Here is a 26,679-nt window from a genome sequence, read left to right as displayed (position 1 = left end):
CCTAAAAGGAATTCATGCAGTAGAGAATTAAACACTAGATTCATTGATCAGAGGTCTGCTACGCCCAAGTATTAAAGATAAAGAAAAGTTATGTATGTGCAATATTATTCCAGTGTAATCACTCAAGTTTGTTATTAGTGTTTGCCTGTGTGCTATAGTTAACAACTGGTGACTGAATGCTCTCTTGAATTAGTTTTCACTTTGACACATGGTACTGTTTTATGGCTCTTTTATTTCACCATCCATTAATGGATGTTGGAGAATAGTATTAAAAAAACTATTAAATACAGTTAATTGTACAATTCAGAAAAATAAATATTTCAGTAGTAACTAGAAAATTTGTCAAAAACACAGAATGGTATAATACAACGCAATGCATATGAAAATTCTTAGTCTGTTGTAGCTACACACCATAATAAAAGAAACTGAGTTAATAGCACATATTTAAGTTGATCACATTACTGCAATGAAGGTATGCAAAAGTCAGTTTTTTGCAATATGTTGTTCGATATTATTAACAATATGATGGTTCTAAGAAATTCATCAGTGGAGTGGAAGACATCGTCCACCAATAAATCCTTTAGGCCCCTATTAAGCTGTGAGTTTCCAGTAGTTACACACCATATGGCCACTGGAAAGCCATATTCCTGAATGACAAACATCATTTTGGGCCAAATTAAGGGAATTTAAATATTTACATAGATTACTTGGATTTCTAGAATTCATACCATCAACGGAGTTTGGAAAATATATGCTATGACCAAATTCATTCAAAAATATATTCGGAAGAAATGGTTAGTACCGATAGTCCCTTGAACATACCTTCACAACACATTCTTTAGTGCACGCAAAGGTGATTTGTATTACATGCTTTTGGACAAGCAAAACCTTAAGTTGGCTTGAAGAGCTCCCCATAGTGATTTGAAGGAATAATTTGTCTTGATATCCTTTACGTAGGCTATCTGTTTATTTGCATTTGATATTACTACATTTTATTCTTGATCTAAGCTGCCGAAAAAAATATTTCTGGTTGTTATGTAAGTTAACAGATGTATGTGTTAAATTGAAAGAACATTACTCTTCATCAAATGTAAGTACATTAGTCAGTCTTGTTTCAGTGAAAGAACACTAACCATCACCTGAAAGCACATACATTGTCAATGCATACTACTTAAAATATGCGTTATGAACTGTATGTGTTTTGTTCATTTGGTGCAGGCTCCAGTCCTGCCACTTAGCAACTGCCCTTTTCACTTTAGGCAAAGAGCTTTATCTCTCTAAACGTTTTTGATTTAGATTAAAACAGAATGTTTCAAACCATTTTTGCCACCTTATGATAATCAAAATTGCTATTGCTGAAATGAACTAGATAAAGTCTGTGAAGAACAGACATTAAACCTCCAACCTTCCAATCAACACACAGTTTCATCACTGAAAATGAAGTGGAAAAGAATTACTCTGTCTCTGAGTCAGGAGATGAATATTGAAGCAGGGAGTTGGAAGCAAAAAATGGATGAACAACTTTGATTTCAATCCCAGAAATTAAACCTCTGTTTCTGTCTTCATTGTTTGCTAGCAAACTCAGCAGTACTCCACAATGGCTAAATATTTATGGAAACAGGATACACACTACATGATCAAAAGTATCTGGACACCACCCCCACATACATACATTTTTCATATCAGGTACATTGTGCTGCCAGGTACTCCATATCAGCGACCTCAGTAGTCATTAGACATTGTGAGAGAGCAGAATAGGGCACTCTGTGGACTTCAGAGACTTTAAACATGGTCAGGTGAGTGGGTGTCGCTTGTCATACTTCTGTATGTGAGATTTCCACATTCCTAAACATCCCTAGGTCCACTGTTTCCGATGTGATAGTAGAGGGGAAACGTGAAGGGGTACAGGCTGACCTTGTCTGTTGACTGACAGAGACTGTCAAGAGTTGAAGTGGGTCGTAATGTGTAATAGGCAGACATCTATCCAGACCATCACACTGGAATTCCAAACTGCATCAGGATCCACCACAAGTACTATGACAGTTAGGTGGGAGGTGGGAAAACTTTGATCTCATGGTCGAGCAGCTGCTCATAAGCCACACATCATACCATAAATGCCGAACGAAGCCTTATTTGGTGTAAGCGGCCTAAACATAGGATGAGTGAGCAGTGGAAAAATGTTACTTGGAGTAACAAATCAAGGTGCACAATGTGGGGATCCGATGACAGGGTGTGGGTATGGTGAACGCCCAGTGAACATAATCTGCCAGTGTGTGTAGTGCCGACAGTAATATTTGGAGGTGTTGGTGTTATGGTATAGTCATGTTTTTCATAGAGGGGCATGCCCCCTCCCCCCTTGTTTTGCATGACACTATTACAGCAGAGGTCTACATTGATGTTTCAAGCACCTTCTTGCTTCCCACTGTTGAAGAGCAATTCGGGGAAGGCGATTGCATCTTTCAACATGATCGAGCACCTGTTCATAATGCACGGCCTGTGGAGGACTGATTACATGACAATAACATCCCTGTAATGGACTGGCCTGCACAGAATCTTGATCTGAATCCCATGGAACACTTTTGAGGTATTTTGAAAGCTGACTTTGTGTCAGGCCTCATCGACTGATGTCGATACCTCTCCTCAGTGCAGCACTCTGTGAAGAATGGGGTGCCATTCGCCAAGAAAGCTTCTAGCACCTGATTGAATGTATGCCTGTGAGAGTGGAAGCTATCATCAAGGCTGAGGGTGGGTCAATACCGTACTGAATTCCAGCATTACTGATGGAGGGCACTATGAAATTGTAAGTCATTTTTGGCCGGGTGTCCAGAAACTCTTGATCACATAGTGTATATCCTAATCTCCTTCTCCTACCCCCACTCTTCCCCATTTTATCCACCTCTCTCACTATCCATTTCCTCCTCCTCTTGCTCCTCCACTGTCTGTTAACACCTTCCTTCATCCCCCTCCCACCTATCCCCAGCCCTCTTTTCCCCCTCTCTCCCAACTTGAGCCTTGTTGTTGCCAATGAAACACTGACGGAGAATTTGAAGTCACTTAAAAGGAAATGGTAAATCACATGGCATCATTGGTATATGTGGTGAGAGGCCTCTACTACTGGTGTGTCTGTGGTGGTAGGAACTTCAGTGACAGTATCTCACATAGTTTTAGTGAGCAAATGAGTAAGATTACAAAGTTTTGGCTGATTCAGATTCTGTAGTAGTATGCTAATCATAAGCTGATCAACCATAAATACAACTATACAGTTTTGTGTAAAGCTGAATGCGAGGAAGAAAAGAAGACAGCACACAGGTGTGTGTACAATATTTATTCAAAATTACGTGTAAGGAGAAGGTACACATAGGAGAAGTAATTTGTCCAGTAGCTAAACTGCCCTACTATAATATCTAAAACAAACTGCGAGAAAGAAAATGAAACTGCCTATTTTTACAGTACAGTACAGCACTGCATTTTCTTTCTTGCAGTCAGTTTTAACAGAAAATCTCTACAGTGTTGTTTATAAAGCTATGTAATCTACATCTCTTTGAATATTTATTACAATATCATGTATATATTTAAAGTAACAGTATTATGAAAAGAAAAGTTGCTGCTCACCATATAGCGGAGATGCTGATTCGCAGATAGACACAACAAAAAGACTGTAAAAAATAAGCTTTCAGCCAACGAAGCCTTTGTAAAACACACACACACACACACACACACACACACACACACACACACACAGAGAGAGAGAGAGAGAGAGAGAGAGAGAGAGAGAGAGAGAGAGAGAGAGAGAGAGAGAGAGAGAAACTGCAGTCTCTGCCAGCTGAAGCCACACTGCAGGCAGCAGCAGTGCATGATGGGAGTGGTAGCTGGGGCAGGGATGGGGAGGGATGGTAAGGTGGGGGATGGCGCAGTGCTGCTGGAGTGTGTGCAGGGATGAAGTGGAGGAGGTTAGACAGAGGGCACAGGAAAAGGGGAGGGGGGGGGGGGGGGGTTAGTGGAAAAGGAGAGAAGTAATATGCATTTGCGGAATTAAGACTATGTAGTCTTGGAATGGGAGTAGGGAAGGGGCTGCATGGGTGAGGAAAATGACTAACGAAGGTTGAGGCCAGTAGGCTTATGGAAACCAAGGACGTATTGCACAATTCAGAAAATCTGGTGTTTGTGGGAAGGATCCATGTGCCACAGGCTATGAAGCAGTCACTGAAATGAAGGTTGTCATGTTTGGCAGTGTGCTCAGTTGTGGTCCAGTTGTTTCTTGGCCACAGTTTGTCAGTGGTCATTCATGCAGACAAATAGCTTGTTGGTTGTTGTGCCCCATAGAATATAGCATAGTGGTTGTGTCTTAGTTTTTAGATCACATGACTGGTTTCAAAGGAGCCCTGCCCTTGTTGACATAGGTGGTGTTTGTGACTGGACTGGAGTAGGTGGTGGTGGGAAGGTGTATGGGACAGATTTTGCCTCTAAGTTATATTACAGGGATATGAATCATGAGGTAAGGGGTTGGAAGCAAGGGTTGAGTTGGGATGGATGAGTGTATTGTGTAGGTTCAGTGGATGGGACAATACCACTGTGGGAGTGAGAAGGATAGTGGGCTGGACATTTCTCATTTTAGGGCACAATGAGAGGTAGTCAAAACTCTGGTGGAGAATGTAATTCCGTTGCTTCAGTATATGGTGGTACTGAGTTACGATGGGAATGCTCCTCTGCGGCTGGTTGGTGAGACTCTTGGAGGTATTGGGAGAATAATTACGGTCTGTGAAGGGTTCAGTGAGACCCTAGGTATACTTCGAGAGGGACCACTCATTGCTGCAGATGAGATGACCACAGATGGTTAGGCTATATGGAAAGGACTTCTTGGAATGGAACGGGTATGGGCACCTACATGGCACCCTCCTATGCCAACCTATTCATGGTCTGTCTAGAGGAATCCTCCTTAAACACCCAGAATCAGAGAATCTGCTCCTACTACTTGCAGTGTGTCTTCAGCTGCCAGAGACTGCAGGTGTGTGTGTGTGTGTGTGTGTGTGTGTGTGTGTGTGTGTGTGTGTGTGTGTGTGTGTGTGTGTGTGTGATCTATTTTTGACAAAGACCTTGTTGCCTGCCTGACAGCTTATTTGTGACGATCTTTATGTTGTGCCTATCTGCGACTCAGCATCTGCTATATGGTGAGTAGCAACTTTCCTTTTCATAATGTTGTTATTTTTCAGCCTGGTTTTTCCATTGTTTAAAAGTTCGAAGTAAGATTTTTGTAACAATGTTAAACAGTGACTCGTCTCTATATAGTAGTAAAGATATAGATTTTTGTTTCACAACAAGATTCCTGTAAGATGCTTCTTCTTATTCTTATTCTTATTCTTCTTCTTCTTCTTCTTCTTCTTCTTCTTCTTCTTATTATTATTATTACTGCTATTACTACTTTGACAGTAAACAAAACAAATGAGGTCACTGTGCTGATTTTGTGTTCTATCACTAATTGAACACTTCAAAAATGTCTAGGCCTGTGTGATACAATGGCAGATAATTTGTGCATATCCCAATAGTTGACAGAGGGCTATGTCATCAATGTCAATGGTTTTCAAGTGTCCATTAAGTTCCTTTTGCACTGTGGCTGAGAACCACTTGGACCAATTTCACATTTTCACTGACTCAAACTTAGATTTTAAAGTCATCATATCTGTAAGTTTCTGTTTCTCATTGATTCTGCTATCACCTGGGATACCAGCGTCAATGATACACTTTCTTCTCCTCCTCAACTGAGAGGTTTGGTGTATTGTGTTCCAACGTTTGATCAGTCTGCAGTTGGAAGTCCCTTTGGTATGCTTGTTTTTGAGAACTTGTTTCTGGCCTGCAATCCCACCAGTTCTTTGCCACCAGCACATGGTAGTTTTGGCATAAGTTACTGTGGATTATGTGTGTCACAGCAGTATGTCTCTGCTTGATCAATTGTGAAGCTTGAATGTGGGTAGTTGTTTCCTCAACATCTTTACACAGCCTGCAGCTTGGGTCTTTTGCTCAGTCTGGATTCTGTCTTTGATGACAACAGTTGTGATACTGTTTCTGTGCATCAAAACTCAGTCCAAAAGCTGCATATGTGATGTTTTGTTGTGGAAGCTGTCAATCTGGCACTGAAGTGCAGTTTCCAGTATTTATTCTTGGTTTGCTGTACTTTGCTCTTGGCTATTTCTCAGTCTGCCAACACATTTCTCTCTTCTCACCATCTTCCTCACTTATAAGAGTCCTCTGCTGCCTTTTATTACTCTGGTTTTTAAATCTTAGTGGCTAAACCATAGTAATTTCTAATACCTTTATTGGATCCAAAATTTCTCTACTTGCGTCACATGTTCAATTTTTGTTTTTCCCTGTTTCATAATAAAAAAAGAGCACCTCTTAACATATGTCTACACATGAAATGAATTCTTGCTAATTGTTTTGGTTCTCATTTCTGTGAATGAGGAAAACTGTCGTGCTTAAGGAATACATTTGTTGATTGTACAGTTTCTGTAATTTAGTTCATGGCACTGGAAAAATGATTTTATGCTGATTCCAGATACCTTATTTTCAAACGACATTCTCAAAGTGTTTGTACAGTGCTCATCTAAGCTTGCAATAATTTCCCATGTCTTCATTCTGTCAAACAGTATAAGACACAGCAATATGCATGGCCATGTTAATGACAATATATTTTGTGTAGTCTTTGACCCAGGAATTAAGCAGAGATCAACATATCACACAAGAAATTTGTCACTCTGAATCACAGTAGTCACTTCTCTCTTTAATTAACACGAATAAATTACTTTTGATATGGAAAACGAATGTGACTGTTTCTTCATCTTTCATGTTTTATATAATTTAAAAGAAAAGAGCAAGGACAGTATGTTACAGCAAAAAACTTCGGAGGTTTTTTAATATAATTTTGTCACAATACTTTTGTAAATTATTTCCATAAAATATCACTTTCAAATGAACCAGATTGTTTCAGAAATTTTTGTGTGCCTTTTGCAGGACGCCTCTGCACTGTGCTGCATCATGCAATAACCTGGCCATGGTGAAGTTTCTCGTGGAGCACGGAGCGTGTATCTTTGCAACAACGCTTTCAGACCATGAGACAGCAGCAGAGAAGTGTGAGGAAGATGAGGAAGGCTTTGATGGATGCTCCGAATATCTTTATAGTGAGTAACGAAAGAATTTCTGATGAATTTAAGCTAACAAAAAATGCAAAATTTACATGCAGCAGGGAATCCTATAGTAACCCAATAAAGCCTTCTCAAGTTCATCTTCATTGCCTTAAAGTCATTGTTTATAGTGCAAGGAGGGGTATAGAGCAAGGAGGGGTAACAGTTCGAAAACAAATTATTTGTATCTTGTTAGTGTTTGCTTCATCGATTTTTTTCTTATTTGCTCTTTTTGTTGACTGGTAAAGCATATTTGCTACCCATGTTGCACTACATTTGTGATAAAAGTTTTTCTGTGGCAATCGTTCATGTAATGGTGTATCCTACATAAGGAAATTCATAATTTTGGCAATTGATCATCGCTCAGATTGCAGACTTTGGTCCACTTTTTGCACAGTTTTATCAGTCTGGTCACTGGGCCTGTATTCCCATCTTGCACATTTATATGCCTATTTAAAAAGTCATGACACTGTCACCTAACTTTCTCTTCACTCCTTACTGTAGGCCAATAAACAGTGTGCAACTCATGGTGAATCTGAGCAGCTGTAGGTCCTGGTGCACATAAAAATCAAACTACAGCACCCAGTTTGCAATTGACAGGAGCAACAATTTTTGAAACCATTGTTTTTTCCCCCTCCACAAGCAAACAATCACCGGTTTTGATTTGATTTGATTAGGGAGACAAAACAGAGGACTTAATCTTCTGTTGTCCACAACAAAACAAAGTTTGTGTGATATGTCTCCCTCCTGAATATTAATGCCACCCAAAACCTGTGAATAGTAGTCAAATTCCCATTACGATATGTTTGTTATTCACAACCTCTTCTGGAATTATTGATCCAGATATTTTGTCTTTTCTGTGATGTGGTTTCGTCCCCCTTACCACACAGTCGACCCTTGGGAGCTCCTTTTTTCTATTACCATGATATAAAAATACTCCCTGAAGTTCCTTTGGCCGTCATTAAACTTACAGAGAGTTTATCTGCCTCCTATTCAAGCCTAGTCCTGAACTTCTGTTTAAACATTTTCGGCATCATTAGCTAGCCAATTTTCTAGTTTTTTGGCTCCTAATCCAAAGTTCTATATGCTGCCCTCTGATGATGCAGCCATGTAGTTTAGATTTTATTACTACCTTAGTGATAAGACAGGTTCCAGTCCAACAAAGAGGGTCATAGCCCCTGTCGTAGCTAGCTTGTCAACTTGTTTGTTACCAATAATACCTGAGTAACCAGGGACGCACAGAAGGTGTACCCAGTTGGTTTCTTCTAGTCTCTCATTTCTGGCATTTTGTGATGCTCGATGATCTCATTGCAGGTGCTTATACAGATTTGAGAGCAGCTTGGCAGTCTGAATGACTGTAGATGCCATGATACTTTTAGCATCTACCATATTTACCCAAGTATGACACTACACCCCATTTTAAGAGGCTCCTTGAGAAAAATTATTTTTCAACATAGTCTGTCTAAGTAAAATTACAAATTCTTATTGACACCTATTCTAAACTTAATCCATTTACAGTTAAACTTCAATTACACGTTTTACAATAGGCTACAGGAAAAAAGTGTATAAATGCAAAAAAACCTTTATATGAAATATAGCACCATGCTATCAAATTAATTGGTAGACACAAATGAAAAATCCAGTAAATAAAAACTTACATTCTACAAAATGTTATATAGGCTTACTAGGTACCATACTTAACAAAGATATAAAGAAAAATATAAACGTCATTTTGTAAAAAAAATATGTTTTTCTTTTCTTTTTTTGACGTGGCAATAGTGTACACTGTACCCTCAAAAGGGGATAACTCTGTCACTATTTCATCTGAAACATTGTGGTGTGTCAGAAACTGTTCAATTATTTGTAACGAATTTACTCCATTGTTAAATGTCACGGAGGAATGCTGAGACTCTTCTGTATCATCCTTATTGTCGGTTTCCTCCTTGTCCAGGTCCCGCAATGCACATTAAACTATCTCATACTCGTGAGTTCTGTAGTGACAAGGTTTTCATCAACGTTCACGTAATCCTCAAATGATGCCTGCTCTTAAAGTTTATTCCATTCTTCATCATTAGGTGAAATATCATCAGTATGGTCATTTCCATCACGATCATGGACTTCATTTCCAAATCCGGCTTTGCAGAAACAATTCCGAATGGTACCATCTGAAACACTGTGCCATGAAGCTGCACAGTAGTGCATTGCCTATCAAAAGAAACAAATTCATTAATTATTTCTTAAAGTGTTCTTTGGCTCCGGTAGCACAACTTGAAAGTAATGACAAGTAAAAATCTTACCTGTAAAATGGTTATTTTCATTTCTTCCCTTTTTTCTGATGTTTACAAACCTGATGGCATGCTGGAAGAGCATTTTGCGATAATGCAACCTGAAATTATGTATTACTCCAAGGTCACGTGACTGGAGCTCACTCGGGAAATTCACTGGAAATAATTCCACGGTCACATTTCTCAAAAAGGAAGTAAGGGGAGGATGTGATGCACACCTGTCTACCAACAATAAAATCTTTTGGCCTGCTGCACCCATTTTAACATCGACACTTCAAAGCCAGCTTTCGAAAATTTTGTCTTAATCCAGGATTTCTTGTTACTATTGTGTTGTGTGGGAAATGTGATAGTGTTCTTAAAACAATGGGGCTTGGCAAATATCCCAATCAGAAGTGGAGGAGCTTCTCACTCCCATCACTGTTAGCACGTAACAGCAGCACTGTTATACATTGATTACTTTGCTTTCCTCCATGGCATTTCTCGTCTTTGAATGCCATAGTGCATTCAGGCATTGCATTGTAAAACAAGCCGATCTCATCCACATTGAAAATGTTTTCAGGAGCATATTGGGATGTCAGTTCTTTCAAACAGATTTCCTTCCAATCTCGCACTTTTGCTTTTGCCACATACGTTCTAACAGCTGATGCCATTTTTTACCTTAAATTTGTGCAGTCAACCTGATGAAGCACTAAAAATTCTCTACACTGAGTTGAATTGCCAATTCATTTGATTTTCCGCAAAGCATTGGGCTGCTAATAGGAATGCCTTCTGCTCTATGTTGCCTGAACCACAACAACAAACAATCTCCCACGTCTTAATATTTCTCACCCTGAATGTGTGTCCACTTACTAGTAGAAATTCTGAATACACTTGCACTATCTTCAATTTCCTTTTCCTTTGCCTTTGCTACTACAGACATGTCTGTGTATGTGCGGATGGATATGTGTGTGTGTGCGAGTGTACACCTGTCCTTTTTTCCCCCTAAGGGAAGTTTTTCCGCTCCCGGGATTGGAATGACTCCTTACTCTCTCCCTTAAAACCCACATCCTTTCGTCTTTCCCTCTCCTTTCCTCTTTCCTGAAGAAGCAACCGTCGGTTGCGAAAGCTAGTAATTCTGTGTGTGTGTGTGTGTGTGTGTGTGTGTGTGTGTGTGTGTGTGTGTGTGTGTGTGTGTTTTGTTCATTGTGCCTGTCTGCCGGCGCTTTCGCGCTTGGTAAGTCTTGGAATCTTTGTTTTTAATATATTTTTCCCATGTGGAAGTTTCTTTCTATTTTATTTACATCATCATCATTAATTAGAACTACAGTAATACAGCACGACTCTACAGTATGAGGTGTGATGTGTTTCGGGATTCCTGAGTGACATGCAACAATTCTTGTCCAGTTGTGCCCTAGTTCATCAGAAGTCGTGCAATTTTGGGGAAAACAAATGAGTGCTACACCTACTACCAATCTTCCCTGTGGCCATCACCACTGCCGTAATAGTAAGCTTCATGTGTTACACTGTACTTTCCAATACTGTACAGTCTCTGTATAACATCTGTTATTTGTGACAACTCTATTATTGAAATTTATACTATTGTTGCTTGTCTGTCAATCTATAAAAGAATATTATACTATCAAATTTCCTTCGACAATGACCTTTGGCGTGGTGCAAAAGGGGGTATTACACTCTCGTCAAATATTTTGTCAAAGTTCCTTCATAACTGCTGACGATGGCTTAATACTATTATCTGCAGCTTGGTGCTGTAGTGTACTGATGTTGGCAACACCATCTTCGTATAACGCAAATGTTTTGTTCTGAAATGTTCATTTTATGAGTATAACTAATTTACTGAGCGGACAGGGGTACAAAAAAGAATCTGTCAACCATAGAGCAAGAACAGATTTAATTATTTATTTTGTGGTCAGATGAATTCCCAGCAATGAATGGTCATTGTCAACATACACACTACACCCCCAATACTGGAAGCAAAATTATACCTGGTCTGCAGTTGTGTGCACTGGAATTGCATTGTCATTGCATTTGCAAGAGATGTGGAAGAAAAGGAAACATACTTGGTTGAAGATGTGGACATAATGGCAAGATACGAAAAATATACAACAAAATTTGCTATGGGGCTGCAAGTCGAGGTCGTAAAGTCGCATCAGAATCCCTTTGGCGATGGATGAGAGTACATTTCAATATGTGCTCAAGTGGCTCCTCATATTATGAAGCTGAACACTCTCAGAAATGCTATGTCTGCAAAAGACAGACTTACCATAATACTGAAATTTCTAGCTACTCTAGTTTACAGTACCGGTATAGCACTCTAATGCTGCAGTGCACATTGACAAAAATAATGCCAGAAATGTTTGAAGCTATTTATAATGCACTGAAGGATGAATTTGTGAAGGAAAATACATTAAATGTGTACTGCAGTCGTGAAAATTTTTTATTTCCACACAAGTTTTAGATTTTCTCCTTTATATTCTCGGGGGTATATCCTGGCCATACTTCACAGCTAATAGCATCCACAATTTGTTTTATAGCTCTTGTTTTTTATTCTGTTTTCACACTCAGGGTGTCATAAGCTACACAGTGTTTTATCTGCCCTGAATATTTCTATCATTTTTGTTACATATGCGATGCACCATGTAAATTTGGGAGTCATATTGATGAACATTGTGTGTCAGACAGCTGCAGCGATGCTAGTGCTCCAAGCTGTTGATTTCTCCATGCACTAAACATAAGACAAACACTTCCTTTCATCAAATCTAAGGCAAGGTGCTAGCTTTGATCAAAAACATTTGATCAAAGCCTAACTTTGAGAAATTTCCTTATTACACTGTCAAATTTTATTATAGTCTAATATCAGCCTTACCAATCCACTTGCCGGCAACCCACTCTGAAACACTGCATCATAACTTGTGCACACTGTGGATATTCAGCCAGCACACAAAGAAAAAAAGGTATAAGTGAGAAAAATGTATACGTGAAAAAACGTGTAAATGGAGTTTTGCTGTATTCATTGTCTACATTTTGAATAATACTTGTTGTTGTTGTTGTGGTCTTCATTCCTGAGACTGGTTTGATGCAGCTCTCCATGCTGATCTATCCTGTGCAAGCTCCTTCATCTCCCAGTACCTACTGCAACCTACATCCTTCTGAATCTGCTTAGTGTATTCATCACTTGGTCTCCCTCTATGATTTTTACCCTCCACGCTGCCCTCCAATGCTAAATTTGTGAACCCTTGATGCCTCAGGACATGTCCTACCAACCGATCCCTTCTTCTTGTCAAGTTGTGCCAAAAACTTCTCTTATCCCCAATCCTATTCAATGCCTCCTCATTAGTTACGTGATCTACCCACCTAATCTTCAACATTCTTCTGTAGCACCACATTTCAAAAGCTTCTATTCTTTTCTTGTCCAAACTATTTATTGTCCATGTTTCATTTCCTTACATGGCTACACTCCATACAAATACGTTCAGAAACGACTTCCTGACACTTAAATCTATTCTATGTTAACAAATTTCTCTTCTTCAGAAACGCTTTCCTTGCCATTGCCAGTCTACATTTTATATCCTCTCTACTTTGACCATCATCAGTTATTTTGCTCCCGAAATAGCAAAACTCCTTTATTACTTTAAGTGTCTCATTTCCTAATCCAATTCCCTCAGCATCACCCGACTTAATTCGACTACATTCCATTATCCTTGTTTGGCTTTTGTTGATGTTCATCTTATATCCTCCTTTCAAGACACTGTCCATTCCATTCAACTGCTCTTCCAAGTCCTTTGCTGTCTCTGACAGAATTTCAATGTCATTGGCGAACCTCAAAGTTTTTATTTCTTCTCCATGGATTTTAATACCTACTCCGAATTTTTCTTTTGTTTCCTTTACTGCTTGCTCAATATACAGATTGAACAACATCGGGGAGAGGCCACAACCACTGCTTCCCTTTCATGCCCCTCGACTCTTATAACTGCCATCTGGTTTCTGTACAAATTGTAAATAGCCTTTTGCTCCCTGTCTTTTACCCCTGCCACCTTTAGAATATTTAGAATAATACATGGAAAAATAAAATAAACAAAGAGGAATTGTTTTCATTAGTTTTTATACATCATCATTGTCATCAAAACAGGACAGCTGTGAAACTGATACCTTTGTTGTCACAAATATTTGGCTATTTCTTCCAAATATGTTATTTCTGAGATTGTGAATGTGGTGGGACCTGGGAATCCAACTGTTCTCTGGCTGAATTTCGTGTTTGCAACCCTTTTGGTAAATCATTACAGTTTTGTGTAAGCAAATAGAATATTGGGTTGGTTTGAGAATCAAGTAATCAAATATCTCTGTTTGGGATACTGTAGCCAGCTTCTCTTGAGACATCGTACTAGGCTGTACCCCACATACCACAGCCTCAGCCCCAGCACTTTTGTCCGTTTTTGACCCATCAGCAAACCAGACTGTAACCTGAACGAAATCATTGTTCATTCTTCCACTCCTCCTCACTTCCAGTTGACATTGAAAGTTTGTTGAAGCAAGTGGAAGCCACTGTCTAGTCAGCTGGCTTTTCTAACCACTCCCATATTTACCACATTCACATTCATTATATTTGTGTAGGGAGCTGTGTATCATAAAGATATCCATTTTTTTTTTGTCGTGTATGTAACCCAAAGATGTAATGGGGCCATGGCCGGCATGGTGTCCATCCCAGGAGTGGTTGTGCTGCTAATTTTGCTTGTTATGACTGGGAATGATTATTGAATAGAAACCATGTCTTCTTTGGCTTCATAAGCAGTAAATCAATAGTACTGAATTTGTGCAACTTCGTTGAAGAAACAAACAACCCTTATATTTTGATTGCACCTCTTATCAAACAGAACAGTTAGCAGGATTTAGGAAATGGAGTGCTTGTCTGTTTAGGCTCTGTTACAAAATATTTGTTTTTGCAGTTCCACACTGCACACACAGTTTTAGGTCCAAAGGAACACATTATTTCCACCACAATATTTGCCTAAAATAGGAACTGGCCAGTTTCAAACTCATTTTCAAGTCCACAGGTGGATGTCCACATAATGGTACAAACAATATTTTTCTTTAACTTTTTCGAGGCCCTGGTGCTGCCTCGAGAAGGTGGTTGACTATCTTGCGTATCTGTTACGAATCTGAGCAACTAAGTGGCTTATTGATTATCATCCTCTATTAACTGAGTGGGTGTTCATTGTAAAGTTCACTGATAAGACCATGCTTTTGTGCATATGTGGGGCACAAAACCTATGACTAGTACATACCTATCAAAATTCAGCTTGAGTGTTCTGTTAGTCTATTAGTTAAGTATATGGTCAGGTGTTCAGTCTTCGTGCTTTCATCAGGGTGACGGTTCTAAATTTATATAACAACTCATGTGGTACTGTAATTTACCTGAAGAGCCATTTGTGAGTTTCACTTACTTTCATGTGTGCAAAAGATTAATTGTATAGTTCTTCTCCTTCTTCTACTCCTAATGGCAGTGGGAGGCAGCATTTGAAATAAGTTTTTGAAAAAAACAAAAGTGGCAGGAACAGGTTAATGGCTATTTTCTGAAGAACCAGAAACTAAGGTTGCGATACGTTTCAACATTTGTCTCAAATAATGTACTTGGCGCACAGTGAATGTAATTCATGTGGGTGATAAACAATACTAAATGTTAGTGAAGATGTTGTATGAACATTAACATAGTTGCACTTGGTTATTGTCTATTTCAGGCACAATGTTTGAAAACAATGAATTTTATGCTTGCATGAATTGTTGGATGAACACTATGAAAAAACTAAATAGCTCATAAGCCTCAAAAGATAGCCACAGCTGTACCCAGTACTGAAATCACAGATTGACAAATTTATACACCAACTGTTGGACTTTCCATTTTGGTACATCATGTTTGTACTTGAGTGCTGTAGATCATGTTCATTATCACTGCATCTCATACTCTGAACCTGTTGACGAAAACAAACAATTTTACTTGTTCTAAGGTGTCCAAGAAAAGCTCGGAATTCTCAATGGTGGTGTCGTGTGGGCAGTCTATGACTACGAAGCACACAACCCGGATGAGCTAAGCTTTCGAGAGGGTGACCGCCTGGTGGTCCTGCGGAAGGGAGATGAAAACGAACGCGAGTGGTGGTGGTCGCGGCTCGACGACAAGGAGGGATATGTGCCTCGCAACTTGCTCGGGGTGAGTATGAGTATGAACAGATATGATGTGCAACATGATGGCAGTCCAGCTAAAACATACATAACTTGTGCTTTTATGAGATTATGTTCTGAAATAATCTCTCTGCTTGGATGCCAGTTGTGGTACACATCATGTTATTTTATTTGTCTGCATTAAAATATTTCATGGCCAGGTATTTCATATCAGGAAGTAGTCCTCTGCACAGAATAATACTGTGTTGCTCCACTGAACTTTCCTTTCAGGATTATCCAAAGTCTTCACAATGGCACAATTACAAAACAGTATTAGAAGGTTTCCATAATCGCAAACCAGATTGGCCAGAGCTCAAAATGATTAAAAAAAAGGCATTTTGCTCTAAAATAAATGAGGATTTGCTGGCAACATTTTAATAGGCCATGTGTTATTGTTATTCTTTGGGCAAAGATTCTCTCTTTTCTGTCACCTTACAGTGAACAGTCTCTTTCTAGTAACAGTGTACGTGTGCAGATCTGTCTTCAGTAATTATCTATGTTTAGAACTGAATATTCATCACTCAGTTAACATATTACAGTGATACTATAAAATCAGTTCATTATTGAAACAGTAGTATGTAAAAAGACAAATATTAAACATATAGTAGTATTGTACTCTTCATAGGTAGTTACATACTATTTTGAAAGAAGCATATTTCCACCATTAGCAGTTACAACAACCATCTTCACAGGACAAAACTGTAAGGTACAAAATAGAGGCAAGTATAAAGTAGCTACAGGCAGTGTAGAGAGTGGGGGGATTAAAAAAGTTTCTTAAAGCCGCAGTACTTACACGGTACACATCTGTGGATCAAAAACACATTGTTGCCAAATATAATACAGCCAAATGTAGAACATATGTAATTGTCATAAGAGTCTGTCTTAACGTAATCCTTCCAAGTGGGTTATTCTGTAGCACAGTTAAAGTAATGTATACCTGGCGAGAAATTTGCACCTAATAACTAACATGTTATATTACATGATCTTCAAAGAGAGATTTTGAAACAAATATGAAGTGTGACTACCTGTTCTTTGGTCTGATCAAAGATTACGGTAACAGAAGTATAGTAGTGCCAAGGTGTCCATTCTCTGAAAAAAAAAACCATAATGTAAATAACCTGATATGTGGTATGTTGACCTTTGTATTACAGGAATTAAATATTAGGTATTTATCTGAATCCTACACTGTGAAAGAAGTCAATCTAGCTATAGGATCATAATGGAGTAGGACTGTTGAAACATTATACAATGCAAAAAATTGCAAATGATGTTACAGAAGCAATTAAGGTATGAAAAATGCTGGAGAGACATGTAGAAACATCTGTTTGTAATTGCTCTGTAGGCAGACTTCTATGGCGGTCACTTGACATCTGTTTCATGCCACCTGACTGGTTATTCAGGAATGTTTACCCATGCTGCATCTAAGTGTGGACTCTTTGTTGCTCTTGGATTTCAGTCCACCAATTTGGCACTTGGGTAGTGGCACACATTGCTGCCTGGGACAACTTAGTATTGAATGCAAGGTCTTAAGGTGCAGTGGAAAGATAATATAATCTATTAATTTGTATGGGTGACAGCTGGGGTTGTCACATTGACCTGCTCAGCATCACTTTACTGTCCCCCATCTTTACTCTATCTGCACCACAGTTTCCTCCTTCCCCCCCCCCCCCCTTCCCCCCCCCCAACTACACTGGGGTTGCTTCTCCCATCATACACAGCTGTTCTCAGTCTGGTGTCGACAGCCAGAGTAGTCATGTGCGTGCAAGTTGATTTTGTGAGAAAGTACATGTGTGTTTATTTTGGAAGTAGGCATTTATACCAAAATCTTACTTGTTTGCAGTTTTTTTTGTGCTTTTCTGTGAGTAGCGGTCTATGCTTTCCACAATATTGACATTAATCCATCATGGGTTTTCTATTGTTTGATATACCTAGACACATTATTTAAAGCTAACTCTTGAACTTTTGAAAGTAGGCTGCCAGTTCAATTTCTTCAGCATCTCTGTGACACTCCGTCATGGGTGAAACAAATGTCTGACCATTCAGGTTGCTCTTCTTTGTATGCGTTCAATATCTCCAGTTAGTATTATTTTGAGCACTTGTGCATTGTTGTAGGTCAGATAGCAAATGTGATTTGTAAGTGATCTCATTTTTATACTGATTCTATTTCTCTACTGTTCTATCAATAAATGAATCTGCTGCCTGTTTTATCTACAACTGAATCTTTGTGATAATTCTGTTTCATATAGCCATCAAGTGTTATGCCAAGTTATTTGTATGAGTTGACTGCTCAATAATGGAAAATCCAGGATGGAATGTAACAATGTTATGGGGATAGTTCCTACTCACCATATAGCGGAGATGCTGAGTTGCTGATAGGCACAACAAAAAGACACTCAGGAAGTGAGCTTTTGGCCAACAAGGCCTTTGTTGAAAATAGACAACACTCGTGCACACGCACACTCGCGCACACACACGCGCACACACACGCGCACACACACGCGCACACACACGCGCACACACACGCGCACACACACGCGCACACACACGCGCACACACACGCGCACACGCGCACACACACGCGCACACACACGCGCACACGCGCACACGCGCACACGCGCACACGCGCACACGCGCACACGCGCACACGCGCACACGCGCACACGCGCACACGCGCACACGCGCACACGCGCACGCACACGCGCACGCACACGCGCACACGCGCGCACACGCGCACACGCGCGCACACGCGCACACACGCGCACACGCACACACACGCGCACACGCACACGCGCACACACGCGCACACACGCGCACACGCACACGCGCACACACGCGCACACACGCGCACACGCACACACACGCGCACACGCACACGCGCACACACGCGCACACACGCGCACACGCGCGCACACACGCGCACACGCGCGCACACGCGCACACACACGCGCACACGCGCACACACGCGCACACACGCGCACACACGCGCACACACGCGCACACGCGCGCACACGCGCGCACACGCGCGCACACGCGCGCACACACGCGCACACACACGCGCACACACACGCGCACACACGCGCACACACGCGCACACACGCGCACACACGCGCACACACGCGCACACACGCGCACACACGCGCACACACGCGCACACACGCGCACACACGCGCACACACGCGCACACACGCGCACACACGCGCACACACGCGCACACACGCACACACGCGCACACACGCACACACACGCACACACACGCACACACACACACACACGCGCACACACACACACTCACATAACGTACACACGTTATGCAAACACAACTTACACACATGACCACAGTCTCTGGCTTCTGAAGCCAGACTATGATTTCCTCAGTACCATAAACTGATGAAATAGTTCACAACAAATTCCCTGCTATGAATGATTAACATAAGTCATTCTTGAACACTCTTCACATTCCCTGTTACTTCAATGTATACTGTAAAAACTTTGTATAAAACCTTATTTCACGTTCATATATTCTTTCACTGTCATAACAGAATAATAGTTGTAATTAATAAACAATTAGAAATCAAATAAACAAAACTGTCCATCTAGTGCAGGCTGTTCCAACCGAGCTCCAGGGAGCTGGAGCGCTCCGGAGCTCTCACTGCGGCAGCTCGGAGCCTGCGTGGAGGGGGAAAGAGAACTCTCTGCCCCCTGGCTGCATGCAGCTGCAACTGAACAATAATCCATATTCAATGACAGCTATGACTAGCACGGGAGCCTTGTACCTCTATTGGAGGACACCTTTCTATTCATTGAGTGGGATGGTCATCCGCAGTGTCTTTTATGTCACAAAGTATTTAATTCTGCGAAGAGGTACAATATACAACAACATTATACACGTCTTCACGCAGCGCACTACGATCAGGTACAAGGCGTTGCACGCAGAGAACTGATAGCTAGGCTTAAGAACGATATACCAGGAGACTTAAGTTTAAAATCAGTTTCGTAATTCGGAGGGTATCAAAACATGCAACATAGTTTGTGTTCTGTAATGCATTTATAATTTTCAGGTGAATGAGAGCAGAGAAAACACTTTTGAATCTGCAGTTCGAGAAAGCTACAGGGTCGCTCACATCACTGCGACGAGTGGCAAGCCATTTTTGGTGCGACCACGTGTAAAATCGTGCATGGTAGGTTGCAGAATGTTTGTTTCCAAGGGAGGTGCAGGCAATTGAAGGTGGGATAAGCTCCATTCTGTAGTGACAAACGGTTCACCACAAATGATCGGGCGTCACCAAGGTTTTGCTTCTCATTTGAAAAATAAACTCAGGGACGAATTCGGGAAAGACATTTTGACTCTTCATTGTTTTATTCACCAAGAGGCACTGTATGCTGAAACAGTAGAGCTAGGTGGCGTCATGAAAGATGTCGTGAAGTGTGTGAATTTTGTGCGGCGTCACGGTATGAATCATCACCAATTCAAAGGATTTCTGAGAGATATGGAAGCTGAGTATGGGGCTATACTTTACCACAGTACAGTTCGTTGGCTGAGTCGGGGGAAAAATTCATGTTTTCTTTGCCATTCGTGAGGAAATATCCCTTTTTCTCTAAATGAAAGGCGAAGAAATGCGTTCTCTGAAAGATATAAAACTGATATCAGACCTGGCGTTCCTAGCTGACATAACTATACATCTGAATAATTTAAATCTGTTATTACAGAGCAAAGGGCAGCTAATCGTTGACATACACGACCATATCAAAGTGTTCTTGGAAAAGTTACGTTTATTTGAGAAACAGATGAGTAATGGACATTTAACGTTCTTCAATCGTCTTGCTTGTTTAAAACTACCTGAAGGTACTACTTTCGGTGATTACCAAGCAAAGTTAAAGCAGCTCATCACGTCGTTTGAAACTCGATTCCGAGACTTCACTAGTTTGGAAATTGAACTTAAGGTGTTCGGCACTCCCTTTTCAGTTTCCCCCGATGACTTGTCATTGTCACTTAAATTGGAGATTATTGATTTGCAAAATTCAACTTTTCTGAAAGAGAGGTACTACAACACGTTGGATTTGTCATGATGGTATCGTGTATTGCAGCAAAAAAAAAAAAACATTTCCTAAGCTTCACAACAATGCCGCTCATATCATGTGCATGTTTGGATCTACTTATTGTTGTGAGCAGCTTTTCTCAGCAATGAAGAGAGTAAAAAGTAAGGAATGATCATTTCTTCAGGATGCAACAATGAAGGCCATCCTCCGCATTAACGCTGCGAACACTTTGACGCCTGATATTTCTGATCTTGTAATGAAAGGAAAATGTCATGCTACAGAGGCCCAATAAATTTAGTATGCTACTTTTTGTAAAATAGTTGTTTCTTATTTATTTCCTGAACATCGTATTTCCTGGTGTAGCATGTCACCCCATCTTAGCATCTAAGAGTATGAGGTTGTCGATCTTGTAAGACTCAGCTTGCACATCAAAATGCCCACCTTGCCGCCTGCCTTAGCCATCCGCGCCACGTGCCGGCGTGCCGGCCCTGTTGAATGGTCACAGCGAGTGACACGGCTCCCTGGAGCAGGGAGCGCTCCACGGCTCACAACGGAGCCGACAAGCTGGAACAGCCTGATCTAGTGGCATCTATCATATGGCTTAGAAATTACATATATTTGAGTCATCTGATTACACCTGTCTTACATGTGACTCACACTGCATGTCCAATCACTGCTGTAATATTCCATTTAAATAGACATGATGCAAAGTGCTACGCCTCACTATCATTTATGGCAAAATAATGGATTAGACATTAAATTCTCATAGCCCTTCCTTTTTTTTAAGCTTCAGTGTTTTTTCCTTAACAAGTGTGATGCCTAATTTGTGCATCTGTTTCCCAAGAGTGACTACTAAATTACATGTCTTCTGTTTTTGCAGCTCTATCCTAGAGTGCAGCCTGGCAAGAAGATAGTTGAATGACCAACGTAAACAGGCTGCCAACTTGCCACCAACTCAGGGGAGCAAATCCAGTCCAGACAGACAATAGTTTAAGCTTTTTGGAATTTATTGACTGAAGTGTGTCATCGAACTGACTGAGGATATTTTACTGTCCTGCATTGTACTTCAGGCCTACGATAGAGTAGATACTACAGGTTCTAAACTTGTTACATATGGATAGAACTATGAATTTGTCTGTGACCATGACTCGATGTGATTCTTTTATACTAAAATGCAATCACAGGCAACACTTGAAGTACAAAAACTGAGAACAATTCAGGCTTTAATAGGCATCAAATTTCGATGCTCAGAGTTAAGTGTATATTATGTAAACTGTAATAGAGACAGATGTGATTAGGCTGATATGTAATGTTTCTAATAGAAGGCAACAATGAACTGTGTATGTATGAATTAACTGTGAGTTTGGGGAAATAATGCCTGCTGTTATAAATATATGGGAACAGAGTTTTTGATATATTGTACTTTTACAGAACGGCCTGAAATACTTCACAGTCTTACTGAGTCAAGCCACTTGCCAATGCAAATATGAATCATGATCAAATTTAAAGTGCACCCTTGATGTTTTTAGTAACCCATGGAGGTGTTTGACAATACACTTCAACATTTTTACATATGTATTTTGAGGCAATTCATCGCAGAGATAAAATGTGCAAAGTCACAGCTGCTTCAGTATTCATAGCACTATATGAATGGTTTTCTACATAAGTTATGCTAATTATGAATTGTGCACATACTCCAGAAGGTTTAATTTTTTGCCTTATTCCTGCCACTGTCCAATGTAAGAAAATGGCAGCTGAAATTTTTTATACTTTGGCGTGGAGCTTTTGACTGTAATTTGTGATGAATGACATATCTTCTCCCACCTCATTGCCTATTAAGAATACTAGACAGTGCCAGGCTATAATGGGAATATCAGATCTGAGACACTGTGAGAGTCTAAATTTAATATAATCTCTGCATTACTGGTCATAATTATGAGCAGTTATTGTTATAGTGAATCTATTTCTCATTTAATACATTATTAAAGACAATAACATGTCTATTGGAATCTTTCACCTTCACTAAAAAGGTATAGATTAAGGATTGCATAAATAGTTCCTGATAGTGACAAATACTGTTGAATGTGGGCAAAGGTATGTTCCCAAGTTCTCTTTTTAACATATCAAAAGAAGTGGTTCTATGAAGGATAGAACTAATTATCCTATTGATAGATTCCACAAGCAGTGTAAAAAAAGAGAACACACTACTCTTACACTTTCCTATCTACTGGAATTCCACAGTTTGAATTTATTATGGAAGTCACAGATTAGTGAACATGATAGCTTTTCAGTCATATAGATGCAAGGTTTTTAATTCACAAGTTTTGGTTAAAAAAATCTGATACACAATGCTTCTTACCTTTCCTGTAAACTTTGCTGATGCAAAATGTGATACCTGATAAGATGCAGAAACTTTGTGATGGGGAAAACTGAAACATTCAGTGAAACATTGTTATTTGCTAACGTATTGGCTGAACAATGTTTCTGTTTATTGTGTGGGAGCAATGAATGGACCACTTGATCATTAATCGGTACTAAAAGGCAAGCAGGATGAGAATGCATGTGTGTGTGTAACTGGCAGCAAAATCAGACAAACATTGTATGCAAGGAAAAGTAAATGGTTCTGTGCCTTCCTAATAAAGTACGAAAAGTGGAAATGAGAATGTCAGCTGTAAACATTTTAATGAACTGTGGGGGTGCACAATTAGCACTAAATAAATAAAATATTTACTTGTGAAGCAGTATAAGTGGTAAAGATGAAATATTTTCCATATGTACATAAATATATTATTGCTGTATGGAATAAAATGCTTTACATTTCTGGCTCTGCCAGTGTTGAGGAATGAGTAAATAGTTTATACTTTAATCCCGTTCTGTAAGCATTCGCCTAGTGGATGGATATACCTTACGTTTAGAGAGAAATATTACTATTACTATCACTATGATTATCATTATTGTAAATATCATGTTGTAACTGAAATATATTTTCATCCCAGTTTTAGACATTGTTTTATTGCTTAATCACTTGAAATTCTATTATGTCTGAGTTTGTTAATACACACTCATGTTTTAGTGATGCATTTAAATTTAAATGGCAGAATGTGTTTTGCAATGTGTGTTGTGTTACTGTTTGCAGGCCAGAAAACTGATGACAAATTTCTTGAGATTAAAAAATAATACTCGGCTAGATCTGCAAACTGTGTGAAATGTATGGTAGATAGGGTATTTCCTGTTGTACCACATACTGGGGTTACTTCCCATATTCCCATATCAGTTGAATTGGAGTGGGAGTATGCTGGGGAAGGGGGGGGGGGGGGGGTGCGGTGATAGCTTAAATGCCTGTGTGTTTTTTAATTGTTCTAATGTCGTCTTTGTGATCCTTACAGGAGCAATATGTGTGGGGTTGGATTATATTCGCAGAGTCCTCACTTGACACAATTACTTTAAACTTTGAAGGGGCCTCTTGTGGGATGGTTATCTGTCTTCAAAAACCTGACAGGTATTACATATGTTAACATTCAGTGTCAACAATCCATTGTAGAAGTGAAGGATTAGATATATCAGTGGCTAGAAAAGTACAGTAAGAAATGCAATCCTTCTGGCAATGTTCAATAGTATAGTTTCATTTCGTATCAATGTGGAGCGAGAATTACAGCGTAAACCATCCCAGAAAAAACTGAATCATTTTTCTTTCACTATAAGCTTGAAGTGAGTTGGAAAGGAAAAACCTCTCACTCAAGGGAGAGCAAGGCAAACAAATAGATAAGAAATTGAAAACAATGGAAAAAATATTTAAGGGGTGAAACTTCCTGGAAGATCAAAACTGTTTGTTGGACTGAGACTTGAACACGGGACCTTTAACTTTCACAGGCAAGAGCTCTACTGGCTGAGTTACCCAAGCATGATTCACAACATGTCCTCACAGCTTTACTTCTGCCAGTACCTCTCTCCTACTTTCCAAACTTTACTAGAGCCTCACTTAGTAGAACACTTGCACAGGCAGAGGTACAAGTTTGAGTCTGGCAAACAGTTTTATTGTGCCGAGAAGTTTCGTATTGGCACACACACTGCTGCAGAGTGAAAAATCCTTTCTGTTCCAGGGGTGGCAGACAGTGGGCAAAACATGAGTCTTAGGCATAATAGTGTTTATCCTAAATATAAATATTTGTTCTGATTATGATACTTCGGGCTTTGTTCTTTTTGTTTTTGAAAAATCTCATAACTCTGGAAAGATCAGCCACACCTAGATAATTGGGTGTTTGCTTTAATTCACTAAAGATAAATATATCTTCTACAAAAAGTCCAATGCTGCTGTTAATACCTGCCATGTCATTAATATACAGGGTTATTACAAATGATTGAAGTGATTTCACAGCTCTACAATAGCTTTATTATTTGAGATATTTTCACAATGGCACACGCATACAAAAACTCAGTTTTTTTAGGCATTCACAAATGTTCGATATGTGCCCCTTTAGTGATTCGGCAGACATCAAGCCAATAATCAAGTTCCTCCCACACTCGGCGCAGCATGTCCCCATCGATGAGTTCGAAAGCATCGTTGATGCGAGCTCGCAGTTCTGGCAGGTTTCTTGGTAGAGGAGGTTTAAACACTGAATCTTTCACATAACCCCACAGAAAGAAATCACATGGGGTTAAGTCGGGAGAGCGTGGAGGCCATGACATGAATTGCTGATCGTGATCTCCACCATGACCGATCCATCGGTTTTCCAATCCCCTGTTTAAGAAATGCCAAACACCATGATGGAAGTGCGGTGGAGCACCATCCTGTTGAAAGATGAAGTCGGCGCTGTCGGTCTCCAGTTGTGGCATGAGCCAATTTTCCAGCGTGTCCAGCTACACGTGTCTTGTAACGTTTTTTTCGCAGAAGAAAAAGGGGCCGTAAACTTCAAACCGTGAGAGTGCACAAAACACGTTAACTTTTGGTGAATTGCGAATTTGCTGCACAAATGCGTGAGGATTCTCTACCGCCCAGATTCGCACGTTGTGTCTGTTCACTTCACCATTAAGAATGCTTCATCACTGAAAAGACGTTTCGCACTGAACACATCCTCTTCCATGAGCTGTTGCAACCGCGCCGAAAATTCAAAGCGTTTGACTTTGTCATTGGGTGTCAGGGCTTGTAGCAATTGTAAACGGTAAGGCTTCTGCTTTAGCCTTTTCCATAAGATTTTCCAAACCGTCAACTGTGGTACATTTAGCTCCCTGCTTGCTTTACTCGTCGACTTCCGCGGGCTACACTTGAAACTTGCCTGCACGCGTTCAACCATTTCTTTGCTCACTGCAGGCCGACCAGTTGATTTCCCCTTACAGAGGCATCCAGAAGCTTTAAACTGTGCATACCATCGCCAAATGGAGTTAGCAGTTGGTGGATCTTTGTTGAACTTTGTCCTGAAGTGTCGTTGCACTGTTATGACTGACTGATGTGAGTGCATTTCAAGCACGACATACGCTCTCTCGACTCCTGTCGCCATTTTGTCTCACTGCGCTCTCGAGCGCTCTGGTGGCAGAAACTTGAAGTGCTGCTTCAGCTGAACAAAAATTTGAGTTTTTCAACGTATCTGTAGTGTGTCGTGACCATAAGTCAATGAATGGAGCTACAGTGTATTTATAAAATCGCTTCAATCATTTGTAATAGCCCTGTACATATGAACAGGAAGCATCCAAAGACACTTGGGTGGGGTGCACCTGAAATTATCTGTACTTCTGATGATGACTCACCATTCGAGGTTAACATGCTGTAACCTTGCTGTTATATATTATTTTATAATCTTTGGTCTATCAAAATCCTTAATTGTGCTGATAACCAAGCAATCTAATCTAGAACATTATTAAATTGTTGCATATCGCTGACATTCAGTGCTCAAAAGAATGACTTCTGATGACACCAAGGTAAGCAAGCGAATCTAGCTAAGCACAGAAATAAAGTAAAATTGCTCAGGAAATTGTGG

General features: G+C 40.1%; 1 protein-coding gene across 1 annotated transcript in view; it reads left to right on the top strand.

Annotated features, from left to right (window-relative positions):
* The window catches only part of LOC126291444 (uncharacterized), a 381,448-nt gene extending 357,740 nt beyond the window's left edge, over positions 1 to 23,708 (top strand). The window contains exons 17-19 of the mRNA XM_049984958.1: positions 7,006 to 7,172; positions 15,460 to 15,659; positions 21,588 to 23,708. Coding sequence (XP_049840915.1) covers positions 7,006 to 7,172; positions 15,460 to 15,659; positions 21,588 to 21,629 — 409 coding nt within the window. The 3' untranslated portion in view covers positions 21,630 to 23,708. The remainder of the gene's footprint in view (positions 1 to 7,005; positions 7,173 to 15,459; positions 15,660 to 21,587) is intronic.
* Positions 23,709 to 26,679: the final 2,971 nt, after the last annotated feature.

This window comes from Schistocerca gregaria, chromosome 9, assembly GCF_023897955.1.
Source record: "Schistocerca gregaria isolate iqSchGreg1 chromosome 9, iqSchGreg1.2, whole genome shotgun sequence".
NCBI lineage: Eukaryota > Metazoa > Arthropoda > Insecta > Orthoptera > Acrididae > Schistocerca > Schistocerca gregaria.
Note: the sequence above shows the minus strand (reverse complement) of the source record. Positions and strands in the feature narration are given on the sequence as shown.